General features: G+C 36.6%; 1 protein-coding gene across 1 annotated transcript in view; it reads right to left on the bottom strand.

Annotated features, from left to right (window-relative positions):
* The window catches only part of itfg1.L (integrin alpha FG-GAP repeat containing 1 L homeolog), a 122,229-nt gene that overhangs the window by 88,460 nt on the left and 14,779 nt on the right, over positions 1 to 18,990 (bottom strand). The window contains 5 exon segments of the mRNA XM_041590232.1: positions 2,050 to 2,134; positions 5,936 to 5,997; positions 12,288 to 12,382; positions 14,757 to 14,834; positions 16,145 to 16,202. Coding sequence (XP_041446166.1) covers positions 2,050 to 2,134; positions 5,936 to 5,997; positions 12,288 to 12,382; positions 14,757 to 14,834; positions 16,145 to 16,202 — 378 coding nt within the window.

Here is an 18,990-nt window from a genome sequence, read left to right as displayed (position 1 = left end):
GAGCCAGCCAGTAGTTTGATGAGGATGCTGGTTGTTGAAATTTAAAATACCAGGAAGGGTAAAACTTTTGATATGACTGATTTGAATAGATCATTAATCAGCTTAACAGAGAAACAGATTTTTTGTTAGAGTGATATGTAAGAAAATTGCTGCTAAATATTCAGCATTTAATATCTGCACCTGTGGGCTTTATAATTGCTTTAAGGGTTTGCAATAAGGATTTGAAGATATTTGCCATACATACTGATGAAGATAATTGTGAACATTATTAAAGATTCCATAGGAATACATTCATATTTTACCATATAAATTGTTGGCTTAGATATATTCGTTTTTCTATATTACACCTGATGGTATAAAAGCATGCATGCATTCATTAGGGGCAACCATTCTGAATCCTCTCTGTAGAACACATTAAAATCACATGAACACTTCATGCTGACAATTCCCCTTTGCCATAAGCATATGGACTATGCCTAAACAGAAATTCTGGAATTTTTAAACTTTAGTCAGAGGTATATAACCAAGCGATGTCTGTTTTAGGTATAAAAATGCAGACCAGAGAATACCGACAAAGCGTGGGGGGTTATTTATTAAAGGTTGAGTTGTCTTTTCTTGCAAAATTCTAGTTTTTTTTTTTTTATAAATAAGCAAACATTCGAGTTGTGAGTTTATTCGAGGCAGGAAAAAACCTCAAAAAGTTGACCTTTGATAATTACATTGATAAATGTAAAATAGCAAACAAATAAATTTATCTCAACTCTTTACTGGAATGAATATTAGGAAACATCAATGGAATGTTTTAAAGAGAAAAGAAACATGGATGGAATAACAGAACACTTCACAACATCTAAATGTGCTTGAGTGTAATGGCTGGATAGGCCCAAGGAAATTAGAGTAGATGCGTTGATACACTTTCATTGATTTTTTTCTCTCAAACATCACAAGCAACATCTGCAGGACTTTATATTTTAAAGCAATAAAGAGGAAGGTGTCCATAATAATACACACTATCTATAGTCATACTTGTCAAGCTTGGATAAAAAGAGAAAGCCATGATGACTCTGAAATTGTTTTTCTTTTTTTAAATTCATTCTTTCATAACAACTTGAGGGCAGCTATAAGGAAAGAAAAATCCAATTTTTATAGTTAAAACTCAATGCCCTGATGCCACAAGAGTCTTGATGACCTGTCTGCTACTTCAATCTAGGAGACGTGCCTTGGATTACTGTTAGGATAAGAACAACAAATTCCTACTTATCACACATAATAAAGGCTACGTTTCTAAGAGCTCACTTTCTTTTAGGGAGAGAAATAACACAAGAAAAAAGAACATCATTTCACATCATATATGTTCAAATACATACATTATACAAAGTTTTCCTAGTAGTAGTTCAGTTGCCACAATATATTGGTGCTTATTAAATGTGTTAATATTTGCCATTATTTCAAGGAGTTTGTCCAGGTTTGCTTCTACGGCTCAATATTTTGTAAGCTCTACTAGTGCAGGGAGTAATGTGAATGATACAGTATATAGCATTAAAGGGGTTGCTCACTTTTGAGTTATTTTTTGTAAAATATAGAGAATGATATTCTGAGACAAACTGCAATATGTTTTCATTTTTTATTATTTGTGTTTTTTTAATCATTTAGCTTTTTATTCTGTTTTCCAGAATGCTCGGGATCTGGGGTTGTCCGGATAACAGATCTTTTTGCAATTTGGATCTTCATACCTTAAGTCTACTAGAAAATATTATAAACACTAAATAAACCTAATAGGCGGGTTCTGCTTCCAGTAAGGATTAATTATATCTTAGTTTGGATCAAGTACAAGGTTCTGTTTTATTAGTACAGAGAGAAAGGGAATCAATTTTAAAAATCTGAATTATATGATTATAATGGAGTCTATGGGAGACATTTAACAACATTGATAATCTCCTGGGGGAAATCAAACCTCATATACTTAGACCAAATAACCCATTTTAAATGCTTTCTATGTTTATTGGATATGAATTGTTGTCAATAACCAAAAAATTAGAATTAACCTACCAAAATCTGCAAAAACGGACTGTCCAACTACCTTCACATCCTTTGGCTTCTGCATAATTAGTGTCGATTCTGTAAAGTTGCCTCCCTTAAAACACAAAGCACAAGTCAGGAGGTTAGTTATTCAAAAGTGGTATATAAATAAACAGCATGTTTTAAATTTACTTTAAAAAAAACTCAGCAAGGTGTTATAGTACACTGTCACAGGGGAGTGAGACTGGCTGAAAATCCCAGACAATGCAGCAACAAAACTATTTTGCTCATACCAGTGAAGTGAGATCCCATGTACCACAGCTGTATGCACAATTCAGCAAAAATGTTAGCTTAAAGGGATACTGTCATGGAAATTTTTTTTTTTTTTTTCAAAATGAACCAGTTAATAGTGCTGCTCCAGCAGAATTCTGCACTGAAATCCATTTCTCAAAAGAGCAAACAGATTTTTTTATATTCAATTTTGAAATCTGACATGGGGCTAGACATATTGTCAATTTCCCAGCTGCCCCAAGTCATGTGACTTGTGCTCTGATAAACTTCAATCACTCTTTACTGCTGTACTGCAAGTTAGAGTGATATCACCCCCCTCCCTTTCCCCCCCCAGCAGCCAAACAAAAGAACAATGGAAAGGTAACCAGATAGCAGCTCCCTAACACAAGATAACAGCTGCCTGGTAGATCTAAGAACAAAACTCAATAGTAAAACTCATGTCTCACTGAGACACATTCAGTTACATTGAGAAGGAAAAACAGCAGCCTGCCAGAAAGCATTTCTCTCCTAAAGTGCAGGCACAAGTCACATGACCAGGGGCAGCTGGGAAATTGACAAAATGTCTAGCCCCATGTCAGATTTCAAAATTGAATATAAAAAAATCTGTTTGCTCTTTTGAGAAATGGATTTCAGTGCAGAATTCTGCTGGAGTAGCACTATTAACTGATGTGTTTTGAAAAAAAACATGTTTTCTGATGACAGGATCCCTTTAACTTAGTTCTTAGTTGTCAAAAGTCAAAGGAAACTTTATTGTCATCAGTATACGAATATACAGTGAGACGAGAAGACGTGGCTCCAGCTAGTACATATCACAAAAAAGCACTTTAAAATACACAATAAATATGTAAACATGAAATATGCAATATATTGGCAGAAATTGGATATATACATGTGTAAACCTTTAGAATTGTGCAAATAAATAACCGGTTCACAAAGTTAAGTTCACAGTTCAGGTGTGTCTGGAATGTAGTGGGAGGACAGGCAGTGAGTTAAGGAGTCTGATAGCTTGCGGAAAAAAGCTTTCGCACAGCCTGGTTGTTCGGGCTTTAATACTGCGAAAGCGTCTGGAGGACCCAACAGTATTGGCCAGTTTTGTCACAGCTGGTGCAGGTTTAGAGGGGACTATCCACAGACTTTTATTGCCTCAGTTCCATCATTCAAAGCAAACACATTTTCAAGTTATTATTCCTTTAGACATTTAGGTAGCTTCTTAAACTAAAGCTAGACTAAAAAATTTTGGCCTCAAGGCTATACAAAGAATAAGTCCTCTGGAAAAGCTTTTTTTGTTAAATCTACTGTCATGCAGACAAAATAAATCACAGTAACTTCTTACAACAGCTGACAGCACTGTGGGATCCCTGTTAACACACACAGACTGATTGGATTAATTGGCAGTCATATTGCAAGTCCTGCAGAGCAACTGATGGTGTGCGAATCATCAACATAACTTCTATTTTTATTGGTGCAAAACCATCCCAAAACACTATGTACAGGTAGCTCAACTTAAAATTCATTATTCATAATAGTTTGAGACAAACAGCAATATTAAAAGGTAATCTGCAACTGGTCTTCATGCTTAATTTTCTTGTAGTTTTAACTATTCGCTGAGGTTCTGCCTGGTTGCTAGGATTTAAATATCTTAGCAACCAAGAGGCAGTTAAGAAACCAGAAAGGAATATGAATAGGAGAGGAACTTAATATAAAGATAAGTAATAATAAATATCCAATAAATCTGAAGTCTCACAGTCAATGAATTTTTTTGGTAAGATTGTAATTTCAATGTGTATGGCCACCTTTAATCATTAAACTACTACGTAAATGGTGTACATTTCTCGTTTTAATTTACTTAAGCATAAAATACAAATATACAAAAAAATTAAACAAATTGAACAAACTGTATAGGATATACATTTTTTAAGAGAGACAAATTTTGCACAAAGCAGGTATGCTTTGTAAGTATATTTTGTTTACACATTCACAAAAATATACAAGATTTGTATAATGAAGACCAATTGCAAAGTTTTATTCTATAACCTACTTAATTGTTAACATAAATGCAAACCACCCCTTTAAGTATAAAATACTTTGAGGGCAAAGTGCTTATTGTACCAACTGTTGCTTGTATATAATGTACTTAGGGGTGTGATTGTCTCTCACTGTATATAATGTGCCTGGAATGATAGTAGCCATTGCCTCTAACTGTGTATAATGTGATTGAGGTACCAGTACCCACTTCTGAGTATCCACAGCCTTTCAATCTAGATTAGGTGATTAGGTAGTCAGTACACACTGATTCACAATCTATGTTTTTTGCATCATATGCCCGTAGCCGCTGCTTATCACTTTGAAAATTTGTACTTGGGGTGCCACTACCCACTTCCTCTCACTATATAATATGTTTTAGGGACCAGTACAAACTGCCTTTGCTTAGGGTTCAAGTACCTGCTGTGCATGAAATGTCTGTATCTGTGCACTAAGGGGCAGATTTATTAAGGGTCGAAGTGAAAATTCGAATTTTCACATTTTTTTTATTGGTCAAAACTCTCAAATTGAAATTGTCAATTAACTTGATTAAATTTTTAATTTGAATTCAAATTTTGAGATCATACTGTGGCCCTTTAAGAACTCGAATAAGACTATTCACCACCTAAAACCTGCCAAATTACTGTATAAGTCAATGGTAGAGTTCCAGGGATCAATTTGGTGATGTTTGCAGCCATCTCTGAAAAAACTCAAATAGAGTTTTTTAAATTGGAATCAAGCTTTTCTAATTCAAATCGAATTAGAGTTGAGAAAATTCGATTTTATTAATAAATTTCGACTGGTCAAATTTCGAAATTTATGTTGATGGGAGTTTTAAAAAAACTCACATGAATTCAAAATTCGACCCTTGATAAATGTGCCTATAAGTGTCTGTATTTATTGCTGTATATAATTCACTTTACTTGGAGTGATAGAACACTTTGCTTTTCACTGTAAACTTGCTTGGGATGCCACAACTTTCACAGTGTCCAATACTTCTCACTATATAATCTGCTTGGGTGGCGGGGTTTCTGTCATTCACTGAATAATGCCCATGATGTTTGGGACCACCGCTCTCAATGTAAAAAATGGCAATGCCATTACTGATTCCATTCACTAAATAATGTGCTTTGGATGCAATTACCAATTGTTCTTACTGCTTAATATCTCATTACTGTTACTTTCACCTACTAGTTTCACTTAAAAATGTACTGGAGATGCCATTACCCTTGCTCTCACTATGTAATATTATAGGAATGCCAGTACACACTGTTCACACTATATTACACTACTATTAACCTTGCTGTCAAAGTATAATATATTAAGTGGCTGTTTTATGCCTAGAACTGGAAATATTTCACTGGTTTCTGTAGATTAAGGAAGTAATCTTTGCATTGCAAAATTGTGTCTTTGTAAGGAAACATCAGACATTTCAAAATTAAAATTGCAGTGTATGTCCTCCAAATGTGGCTATGTTCAAGATAAAAAAAATTGATCTTGCAGTTGCAAAAGGAGGCGAGCTAATGCTCAAACAACATGACAATTCCAACAAAGCATTTGTTTTAGCACCATTCTGTGTTTCACTAGTAAGATGCCTTCTTACCTTATTCTCCCATGTCTCAAACTGAATTTCATTAGTAGCTGACAGTGTAGTAAGAAACAGATCTGTCAAAAACACAAGACATTTATGTAATTTATCTATTACCAACTGCAAATAATTTACAGCAAACAGTTTTGGCAATAAGTGTGTGGTTTAACTATTATTTGTTATATTATCCTCATCCCACACACACACTCCCAAGAAGAAGTCTTCGCACCATGGATATTTTATAACTATATGTGATTGGTAATGGGACATTGTATGAAATGTTTTGCCCACCTAGACTTAGAGTAATGAAGGCTTATGCAACACAAACTACACACTGAAATTTGGCAGCACAAGACACGGAAAGTTAATACGGAAAAGATAATGTTACAATCAGATGCAGTAAACAGTTGGCTGTTCACTCAACAAGACTGTAATAGTTATTAATTAAACATAACCACGTAAAAGCCCAGGTTGTAAAGAACTATTTTGTTTCAAGTAATAGAAACATTAGAAATCTAATTTAAATAGTAACTAAATGAATTAAAAGAAGATACAGTCTAACAATAAAGTAATTCCAAAAACGTGATTTACAATAACATTAACATAATGGCATTGTAATAGCTGTTCTATGGCTAAAGAAAAAACCCGTTTGGAATGTTAATACCTGCATTTTTTAAAAGTCTTTGCAATGTTAAAGTTAACTAAAGAATAACTTTAACAAGATCATTTTACTACAAGGGCTGAAATAAAATACTATACAAAAATATACACTAAAAACCTGTTTTATACTATACAAAGGAAGTTTATCTCCTTAAATCCTGTTAACATGCTAATCCATGTTAGGATTTGTCAGATTTCTGAACCGATTAAGAATCCTAATATGCATATGCAAATTAGGGTTACGGTTTGGGTTGGACAAGAAAAGAAAAAAGCAATTTCCTTGTTCGTGTGACTAAAAGCCACTTGTTTTTAAGGATTTGGCCAGGCACTTGGATTTGATTGAATCCTGCTAAAAAAAAAGCTGAATCTCAGCAAAATTCTGAAACGAATCCTGGATTTGATGTATACCTACTTATAAATGATAAAAACCAAATAAAACAGGAAATATTATTTGAATGTCACCATCTTTTATTTATACAAGCTTTGCTCTCCAAAATGGTTTATTCCAGCCTGAGTTTAGACACCAGCATGCTAAGAGAGAAAGTAATGCCTTAAGATGGCCATAGATGTACAGATTTTAGCCTCATATCATACAAATGATTGTACAGCTCAATCTTTCAACCTGCAGCCAACCATTCAGATTAAATACAGTAGTAAAAGAACAAATCAGACCATGTTCTGGCCATGAGAGTAATTGTAAGAAAGTTATGTCCGACAAATACTAGTGACAGTCACCCATTGATATCGTCAATGCATGCAGAGATATTATCGTTAGACAGACATCTTGTAACCAGTCCAATCAACTAAACGACCAATCACCATGGTACAAATATGTTGGGACAATCGACACACCATCCGAAAATTGTACCAAACAAATTTTCGTGTGACTTTATCTTTGCGCCTATGGCCACCTTTATCCTTGAGGGATGGTGATACACTCCATTGCATAGAACTGACAGGCCCACAGTAAAGTGCAGGTCTCTGATCACTTAAAAAATTAAGCTTTTCATCTCCCTTAAAAGAACAGTAACATCAAAAAATGAAAGTACATTAAAGTAATTTAAATATAGTGTTATGTTGCCCTAAAATGGTACAACTGGTGTGTTTGCTTCAGGAACACTACTATAGTTTATATAAACAAGCTGCAGTGTAGCCATGGGGCAGAGTTACATAGCAGCTGAGTTACATAGCAGATAACACATAAGCACTATAATAGTATACAATTGTATTCTACAGTGTCTCTCTTATCTGCTAAGTATCCTGTGCCTTTTTCAGATTAAATGGCTGCCCCCATGGCTACACAGCAGCTTGTTTATATAAACTATTGTAGGCTTTCTAAAGCAAACACATACATCTTACCAATGCAGAAAACAGTACATTATTATTATATACAGGTTTCTTTTTTGGTGTTACTGTTCCTTTAAGCTCTTGCTGAATTCCTTCTTATAATGTGCTAAAATCTTGATGGCACCATAGCATTTCAATACACATATAATCTCATAAGGTACATCATTGTGCACATTAAGGGCAATAATATGAGGATTAAGATGGGTATTTTGCTGTTCTGAGGGCCAGAACAAGCCACTGAAAACTGCCCCTATTCACTTCGCAATCATCTGAAAGCACCAGCACTTTTCTTGACAGTTTTCAAGCAATAATCACCTGCCAGGAAAATTAACCAGGGCTTTTAGTAATTTACCATTCTAATCAAACATGGGTAATTTTTATGCATTTACCCATAGTGCAAAGAGCTAAAAATTGTAAATGTACAATATTTATCATTTTAAAATATGACTTAAATAATGATGAGAGGTTACCTGTCAGTAGAAATACCAACGTAGCAGGATTACTGATACAGAATAATGATATAAATAAAATGTGTGCTATTCTATGACAATATCCTAATTTTTAGAATATATTAGACTATGTAACCTAATGTGTACATAATAGTCAAGAATCTGCTAATTGAAATCCTTCACCTGAGAAAATTGTAGACAAGCACATTGATCATTTCTACAGATTATTCTTGGCCAAAAATACTCAAGTATAAAGGTACTGCTCTGACGTTTAGGTTGATTATAGCAGGTGATAGAGAAGCAGATAAAATAGTATAAGTATGAGTGAAATACATATATGTTACTGCAGTGTTTCTTATTGAACCCCATTTTGCAATTCCTGAGCAGCTGATACATATATCTCGTTATTTTTTACACTGTACTCAAACCCCATTCAACTTACAAAGCAACAGTTTTTAAATGGTTAAACTAAAAATGAGAAAAATATGAATAAATCTCTTCAGATCAGAACCGCTGCTAAGTGTGCAATTTGCTGCAATGATGTGAAAAGCAGCAATGTAAGAGATGTAGAACCCACATTTATACTTTATACCCTTTGTCAAGCGACAAACAAATACGCTGTAGAAAGGGATTATGGGTGATGAGTTGTAAAACATGTTCTAGCACTATTATATTATAAAATCTTTACAGGCACAGTGTTTAGCAATTTTGCCTTATTATATTGCGGTCTTGGCTTTGCTACTAAACTAAACATACTGTATGTAGAGATATTATGTTCCCCCAATGTTTTGAGTGGGTTTCCTCCCACAAACTACTGATAAACTGATAAGCTACATCGGGTTAAAATGACCCTAGTGTGGGTGGGTGTTATTGTGTATGTAAGAGGGAAATTAGATTGAAAGCTCTTGTGGTGAAAGGACTGATGTGAATAACTAACATTCTCTGCAAACCACATAGGGAAAGTCAGTTTTATATAAAAAAAAAAATATTTTCACACGGTGCTCTCATTTGTCCAATATTACTTCCTAGGAAAAACAAGGAGAAATGCCTTTAGTAAAAAGGCTATAAAGGGAGATGCAGAAAGCAAACAGCAGTGAAGATAGGTTTCTTCATCCCACACACTCTGTTTCAAAAGACAAGGCAAAGGCAGAACAAATAATTGGAAGAGAGGCACTGCTCCCAGCAAGCTAATTACTTGCAATCATAGCATACTGTAGAGATTGCAAATACTGTATGTTTACACTTTCAGTACAATTCAAACAGAAGCTCCAATTTCGACTATAAAAGCAATGTGTAAAAATAGATGTTTTCAGCCAAAGCTCAAACCATGCCAGGGCAATAACAAATTCACTAAGTGCAAACACAATACACTGCGAACAACGATTTTCTGCCTCAACATAAACACTGGCCTTAACAAGTTCAATTATTGTGCTTTAATCCCATATTAAACTCTGACAGAGCATGCATATAACTAGAAAGATTTCATATAACCGGCTCTTGAGCACTTCTACAAAAATGTAAACTCCACCAATAAATACTTTCTTCTGCTGACAAGCCTCCATCTTAAAATAAATGATTATTTGATCTTATATGCGTAAACAGATTTAATGTAATTAAAGGGATTTAGCTTACCACAGTTTTGTATAGACAAAGTACCTCCTTCCTCTGATGTTTACATGCATGAGCCATTTAATGTTTTTTTTAAGTGTATACTTGCTTTTAGCTATTGCAACATTTGTTTATTATTTATACTGTTACTGTGTTGCACTGTAATACTGTATTGTAGAAATGTACAGCACTGTGCATACAGTGGTGCTATATAATCATAAATAAGTGCACTTCAGTCCTCTGACCATAAATATCCAAAAGCAAAGGACCAATTTGTGGCCTCATTAAATGAAGACACAAAAAAACAATTATAGAGAATAATTGGCAATATGTTTGTTGTTAAAATGAAGCATACCATATGAATTTCTATTTTTTTAACCCTAACGGTAAGGCCAGACGAGGAGATTCGGGGAGATTTTGTCACCTGGTGACTTATCGCCACGTCTTTTGCACGACTATCTCCCCGAACTGCCTCAGCGTCTTTTCCCCATAGGCTACAGCACAAAATCGCCCTGCGCTAATGCACATGCGGCTATGCATTTTCAATAGTCGCCCAAAGTTGCCCGAGTGTGTGTGCCCACCATGTCTGAATTTTGTATCAATTTAAAAACAACATTCAACAGTTTCTACAACTGTAAGGGTAAGGCCACACTGGGCTTTGCGGCGACCAATTTGCCCAAACGCCTTCCCTCACTCTGCGCCGGCTACAATGAAAAACCGCCGGCGCTAATCACATGTGGCGATTCGTTTCGGACGACTTCGGAAAACGAACTGCCACGTGTGATTAGCACCGGCGTTTTTTCATTTTAGCCGGCGCAGAGTGAGGGAAGGCGTTTGGGGAGATTGGTCGCCGCAAAGACGAGGCAATTAGTCGCCAGACGATCAAATCTTCCCAAAAAGCCCAGTGTGGTCTTACCCTAAAGGATCAATATTTATTAACTTTCTGGATACCTTCCCATTGTTCTGTTGTTAGGCTGCTGGGGGGGAAAAGGGAGGGGGTACGGCAGTGAAGAATGACTAACGTTTAGCAAAGCACAAGTCACATGACTGTGGCAGCTGGGAAACTGACAATATGTCTAGCCCCATGTCAGTTATAAAAAAAATCAGTTTGCTCTTTTGAGAAACAGATTTCAGTGCAGAATTCTGCTGGAGCAGCACTATTAACTGATTAAAAAAAAAAACAAAAAAAAAACATGTTTTCCCATGACAGTATCCCTTTAAAAACTAATTTTTCTGTGTCTTTCAATGGGATCTGTGAAAATATTTTACTTTGGATTGTTATTGATAACTGTAGGGCCAACACAAAACAACACATCAGTACAATGTATTTAAAGTTTGAGTACACCTAAAATAATAGTGAACCAACTAAAAATTAACCTAAAGACCAATCACAAACCATTTTCAAATATTATATAATTTTAGTCTGTGCCTACATCACAGTAAAATAAATTTTAAGGTGACCTGTGGTTGCAAAATGTGCAGGGTTTTCAGGTGATTGCACCTTAACACTATTGCAGCAGTAAATTTAATATTTTGGCTGTTTTTGCGCATTTCAAATACACAGTCGGCAAAATGTCCAACATGAAATTTCAGCTCCCAGTGCATTGTTTACTTCCTACTCTTCGTAGGTGGCTAAAATCTGCTGTGCCATGAGTTGTGATTGCTCTAGGGTTTAATTAAACAAAAATGTGGCTCAAAGATTACATAGAATTTGATGTGATTGGCTATATTGGACTTCAACTAGCTATTCATATTGTCAGGACTTGTTATTTCTACAGACTTTGCAGCTGTGACTTTTAATTACAGAGAAAAGAGGCAATGTTACCATTACTAGAATCAGGAAACTCATAGTGACATTCCGCTACTCAGTAGCTAATATATGACAAAGGCTAGGCTTCTGTTGCTGCAATTAAATTGCTGCCTTTTTTATCCTATGTATTATTCAGAATCTGTAGTAGATAGTATAAATAAATAATAATAGTGTTAAGTGGACATGCTACACAGCTTCTTACAATGAATGTTTATTCTAAGCTGTCAGATACTACCTTGACAATTGAGAACAATATTCCATTTAAAATCTTTATTTTCCTTTCTAAGGTTTTCTGTCTTGGTCCTGAACATTTACTCTCTAACAATCAATGAGATTGGCGGGTGCATGGGTGGGGATGTATCATTATTGGGGGCTTGAGAAGATGCCAAGCATATAAGCAATGTAAGGAAGGAAAAACAACCCATTCCGTTTATGTGTGCGCCATAAACTCGCTTTTATTGGCAACCGAGACAAGTGCTGTAAACAAACCTACCTGCTGTAAAATCTGCAGTCAGATCTACAAAGGCATGGGAATGTGGTGTAAACATTTTTTGTTTGGTGTTCAGTGTTGTTGTCACTGATAAACTCCTGAAAAAGAATATTAACATTTAAAACAGTCATAGGTATGGAAAATATTAAGTTCATCCAAATAATTTTATGTGTTCATCTTTGCAATCTTTACCCATGTAGAAATACCTAAAGCTTTACTCATGCCTCTGCCACACAATTCACATATCAAATGGTGCCTATGCCAATACCATATTTGTACTATAAAGGGCTATTTTAATAAGTGAACAAAGGAGCATTCCTCTAGGGCACCAGGTCAGGGGACCCACAATCAAACATTTCATCTGCTGTTGTTTTTGATGGAAGCATTGCTAAACATCGGAAGACTCTTCTCATTTGAGTAAACTACAAGAGCTCTGCACAATAACCATTTATTTTATTTGTATTAACAAGGGTTATAGCAGAACTACTGCCACAAAATGAGGACACACAAGAATAAACATTTAAAAAAAGATGCCGCTGTAAGAAAATCACCTTTTCATACATTCTATCAGCAGCTGCTTTTCACATTTTGTGTGTGCTTGAAAAATATGATTAGGGTTAATCGGCACCCAAAACAATTCATTTCTTAGGGCAGCTATGAGGCAACTATCCCGTGACTTGAAAGCACTGAATAGAGGAAAGTTTTTTCTACTGGAGAAGACCCCTGAATGAAAGTCAATCATGACTCCTGCTTGTGATTATAGATTGATGGGTCTGCCCAGAGACCTGGGGGCAAATTCACTAAACGACGAATCGCCGAACGCTAGCATTAATTCGCTAGCGTAGCGCATTTTCGTTAATTCGCAGATTCACTAATGGACGCTGGCGTAAATTCGCTAGTGTTACTTCGCACCCTTACGCCTGGCGAATTTGCGCAACGGACGTAACTACGCAAATTCACTGACGTGCAAATTATTCTGAACGCTACCTTTTACGCCAGACTTCCTACGCCACCTCAGACCAGGCGAAGTGCAATAGAGTAGATAGGGATTGCTTCAAAAAAAGTTAAACATTTTTCTAAGTCCCAAAAACGCTGGCGTTTTTTCTTTTTTTATGGGTGATAGGCTGAAAAAGATCGAAAAAATTTTTGGGGCTCCCCCCTACATTTCCTAACTCATGGCACCTTAACTATACAGTGGGCACATGTGTAGGGCAAAATAAAAAAATTTAATTGCTGTTTTGAAGGTTTCCCAGGCTTGTGTAGTGCTGCTACGTATACTTCCATTGTAACTTCAATTTGGCGCCGTATGCAAATTAAGCATCGCTAGCGTAACTTCGCTTTTCTTGGCGAATTAACGCTAGCGCAACTTCGCAACCTTACGCTTCCCCTGAGCGCAACTTCGGATTTAAGTGAATTTGCGTAGCGCTGGCAAAAATACGCCTGGCGAAGTGCGGCGAAGTGTGGCGAAGCGGACGCTGGCGCAAGTATGAAGTTTAGTGAATTTGCCCCTTGGTCTTTTAAACAGAGCCCCACTAACTTGTGCATTATGGGCCAATGGAAACATTAGCAGAGAAATCAGAAGTGAGGAGATTCACTGCAATAAATATAATGCAGTGGTACATGAATGTTTAGACTGCAGCAGCTTTCTGCCAGTTGGCCTCAGTGGTCAAATGGCCTGTTACATAGTCTTAGGTTAATGTCACATAGGGCTGAAACTTGCTAAGGGGCTAAATGCTGTGTAGGGACGAATTCTTGGCTTGCATTTTTCAGCAGACCGAGTTTCAGCCAAGTGTGGCATTAACCTAAAGCTGGCCATAGAATTTTCAAACTAAGTGTTGATTGCCTTGGCGTTTTTCATACCATGGTGATCGGTTTTTGTTGGCTAACACTAATATCACTGCATGTATTGCCTGACAATATCAATGGGTGACTGTCACTAGTATTTGTCAGACATAACTTTCATACGATTGCTGTTTTGGCCAGAACATTGTCTGATCTGTTCTTACTACTGTATTTAATCTGGATAGTTGGAAGACTGAGCCGTACAATGGTTCTTATGAAGTGAGGCTAAAATCTGTACATCTATGGCCAGTTTAGCACTCATGCAATCCAGAAAAGACAACTGTATTCAGATAAATGAGATGGCAATCTATATGTATTTATGGGTACTAACTCTGCATTTGTCTGTAAAAAGAAATTTGTGATTAATAATCATATGCTTATCTGGCAGCACATAACTAATTATCCAATAGCCTTCTAGTGACAAACATGCACATTTGAGTGTTTGCTGGAGAAAACCACCTATCATAAGAGATGCCCAGCACGTTCCATTTACATCAAGTTGCATGGGGTGGTTTATCAGGCGTTATTTTCACTGCATAATATATGCTGTCTGAGAAATGCTAAGTGTGCCATAAGAATATGGAAGGCAGAATGTTTATGACACAAATCAGAAATAGTATTTAAACTTACCCTCCTCCATATATAATTAGAGGCTTTGGACCTTCTTCAGTGACACCAAATATGTCAGGAATCAAATCCCCATTAAAGCTGAAATATTTTAAAAAAAAGAGGGGGGGGGGGGGTAATGAAAATATTATAGAGCGAATGGTTGAACAATTTCAACAGTACCTGTTCTAGCGTACAGATGTAGTTGTTGCTAAACCATGAGAACTGTGGCTTAGAAACCTTATTCCATACTATTACATGAAAAGCCAAGGTGAAAAGGGTATGGAATACGGATTCCTAATTTGATATAAACAGTTCTTGGATTAAAACACCTCGTCTATTTTGAAGCAATGCATAGCAAGTATAATACTAAGGACAAGTGAAGTTAAGCCAATACATTTTTTTCAGATAAAACATTTTGCCCATTGCCTTTATTTATGGACTCTCTGAATGAACTGGATTATAGCTTTCTGAGAAAGTAAAACAATATGCCAATGGGCATTTGAATACAGATTTCCTAGCTGCCTCACAAGGCAACTTCGGGCCACTTCGCAAAACAGCAATTGACATTTTTGACGGTCGGAAAGCAATTTCAGGAGATTGTCACCCAGGTAGAGCAAATTTATCTCCATGTTTGTCATAGCCCTAAAAATTGATGAAGATCACTTAAAGGAACAGTAACATCAAAAACTGAAAGTGTATCAAAGTATGTGTTTGCTTCAGAAAAACTATAGTTATATAAATAAGCTGCTGTGTAGCAATGGGGCAGCCATTTAGGGTAAGGACACACTGGACGATTTGTCGCCAACGTTTTTAAAAAGTAAATCGCGGCGACAAGACGATCATCTTTTTTGAACAGACAAGTCACAGCGACTATTGGCACAGAGCGATTTGTATCCCATTACTCTGTGCGGTACGTGCTCCACCCAAACCGGAAACGGTTTGTGCTTCCCGCTGTAACCTGGCGTCTTTACGTGCTTGCGTTCTTGCGTCATTGCGTTCGCATTGTAATTTGAATACAATTGCTGCTACTTATCTGTATGTGTGTGCGTGTCTAGGAGATTTCAGTGCTTTTCTTAGTACATGCTATGTATGATAAATCGCTCGGAAAAGGGTCTCAGTGCATTTTGGAGTTACAGGCGATTCACAAACGCGCTGTGGGCACAGGAGCTGGCGTCTTTCATTTGGTTTTGTTCAGAGACAAAACGAGCGATATGTCGCCGCGATTTGCTTTTTAAAAACGTTGGCGACAAATCGTCCAGTGTGTCCTTACCCTTTAGATGGAAAAAAGGAGAAAAGGCAGAGGTTACCTAGCAGATAACAGATAAGCCATTCTTCAGTAAAAATAAAGTAATACAACTGACAAGATGTATAAAATCCATAGATACACAAAGAGTGAGGCACATACTTACTCTATAATTAGTGGCTCATCAAGATAGGTTTTATTTAGCTGTGTTTTATAATTAATATCTGTAAAACAAATCACAGAAAACAACATTAGGAGAATAAAGTACTCTCTTTTTGCGATCATAAAATCTCAACCACAAAATGAAAGCAAATGTATACGATAAATCCTAGATTTTATGAATTTTTTTATGTCTCTGTAGTGAACTGTGACTCATTATCTCAGAAAGTGCATTGTTTTCGCAAAAAAGCGCTCATCACACCCCATTGTAACAATGCAATAACATACAAACTCCTGCCTTCCATCAGCTGCTGCCTTTGTTACTCTTTGAGATTAGTATCAGTACAGTATATAAAGGGCTACAGTGATTTGTCGTGATTGTGCTTGTTTGAACAGGAAGTAGAATGTAAAGTGCAAGAAATAATAAAAAAACATATATATCCAAATTAAAACAATAGGTGAAAATTAAAGGAGAACTAAAGGCTTACTAAAGCAGTAGGCTAGAAATTGTATACATTATGTTTTTGATTTCTGTACCAACCCAAGACAACCAAAGCCCTTTAGCAGTAAAGATCTGTGTCTCTGAAGATGCCCCAGTAGCTCCCCATCTTCTTTTCTGCTGATACACTGCACATGCTCTGTGCTGCTGTCACTTACTGAGCTTTAGGGACCAACTCACAATATACAGTACACATAGAATAGAAATGTCACCAAATAAGGCTGATTTGTAATTTAGAAAAATGGGAGTGTGTGCTGCCACAAGGAAAAATATTCAATATAAGTGGTACCACTCTAAATACAAAAATTTTTTATGGTTGAGTAAATAGCAGGGAGATTCACTCACAGTTCACCTCAGTCCCAAGGTGCAAAATCCAAAAGGAAGAATGCGAGGATCTCCAATAATCAAGAACAAATATTGTTTAAAAAAAAGTAGAACATTTATTAGGACATAGGCTGTGAGTAAGTGCCCTATTAGGCACGAAACGCGTTAGGTTTTATGTTCTAATAAATTTTCTACTTTTTTTTAAACAATATTTGTTCTTGATTATTGGAGATCCTCACATTCTTTCTTTTGGATCTAGTGTCTTTGATTTGTAATTAATACAGATAATTACTACAGTGCAACTAGCATCAGCATTTAATATTCATCATTGTAGCATCAGCTTATATTACAAGACAACCTCATTTTCTGCTTAATAATATGCAACAACCCCTAAGCTTAGCTTCTCAACAGCTGCTCAGAACCCACTGAGCATGTACATGTCGCAGACACTTTCCAAGATGGTGACCCCCTGTCACAAGTTCGAAGTCCTGGATTATTGCTGCTATTGAGAAGCTGAAACTTTAGACCCTTGCAATAAGTGGAGTATATACAATATGGCATTTTTAGCCATTCATTTTTAGGGTTTAGTTTTCCTTTAAGTTGACCAAAACTCCTATTCGTTAAACTCATACTGAAAAGGAGGGTACATTGCCCCTTTTACCCCACTTCACCAAGAGAATAATTGTAGGCTTCACAAATTTAAAACCCAGCAAATTGCCTTGATGCATAGGTAAAATAGGATAATGGAATAATGCAAGCCAATAAATAGTGAAATTGCCAGTTTCTTTGCAGTACAATAATTTCCTTTGAAACCTAGTCAAGAGTGCTGTTTATTAACAATAGTGAAGTGAAAAATGTAAATATATAGGAACAAATTCACTAACCTGTGGAGTTGCGCTAGCACAGGCTTCGCGACACTTGACCAGGCGAAGTTTCGCCAGGGCGCCGTTAATTCACTAAAATCCGAAGTTGCGCACAGGGAGGTGAAAGGCAGCGAAGTTGTGCTAGCATTAATTCGTCAAGCAAAGTAAAGTTAGGCAAGCGATGCCTAATTTGCATACGGCGCCAAGTTAAAGTACAATGGACATATGCGTAGCAGCAAATACATTACACTACAAAAGCCAGGGAAAACTTCATAAAATAAAATAGAGTTGTTATTTTGCCATATACATGTGCCCACTGTATAGTTTAGGTGCCAATGTAAGGAAATGTAGGGGGGAAGGAGGGTACCCCCCAAAACGATCTTTTTCAGCCTATCACCCTTGAAAAAGGAAAAGACACCAGCGTTTTTTGGGGCTTAGAAAAAATTTCAACTTTATTTGAAGCAATCCCTATCCACTCTATTGCACTTCGCCTAGTCTGAGGTGGCGAAGAGGTAACGTTCAGTAAAATCCGCAAGTTAGTGAATTAGCGTAGTTAAGTCCCTTCACCATAGCCCAACTTCGCCTGGCATAAGGGTGCGAAGTAGCACTAGAGTAGGTCCACTTCGCTAGCGAATTTACACCAGCGCCCGTTAGTAAATCGGTAAAGAAACGTAATGACGTCACGCTGGCGAATTTGCGCTAGCGTTAGCCTCTTCGCGCTTTAGTGAATTTGCCCCATGGATAGAACCTAATAACCAACTCTGGCCATCTAGGAAGCCCACTGACCCAAGTCATTTAGGATGTGCAGAAAGGTAGGTTTGCTTAAAGCAAGGTGTCCTTCTGACTCCCTATACTTCCTTCAATCTCTGTGTTGTTGATATAATATGAATAACCTTCAACTGATACCCATTAAATAGAGGTGCTTTATATCAAGATGTTTTCTCCCTGGATAGGGAAACCAAATGGAACTAAATTAGTCCTGCCTTCTGCTACAATGATTATTCTAAATACGCTGGAAGGAAATTCATAATAATGAGGGAGAAGTGCACTATAAAGTGAAGGATCAACAGAAATGGGGCAGAGATAACTAAGGCATTCTTTTTTCCTCTACCAAATTTTCCCAGACCAGCTTGGAGTAAGGATTAATAAATATTATTCCTCTAAAAA

This window comes from Xenopus laevis, chromosome 4L, assembly GCF_017654675.1.
Source record: "Xenopus laevis strain J_2021 chromosome 4L, Xenopus_laevis_v10.1, whole genome shotgun sequence".
In the NCBI taxonomy this organism is placed as follows: Eukaryota; Metazoa; Chordata; class Amphibia; order Anura; family Pipidae; genus Xenopus; species Xenopus laevis.
This window is presented reverse-complemented; position numbering and strand designations above follow the sequence as displayed.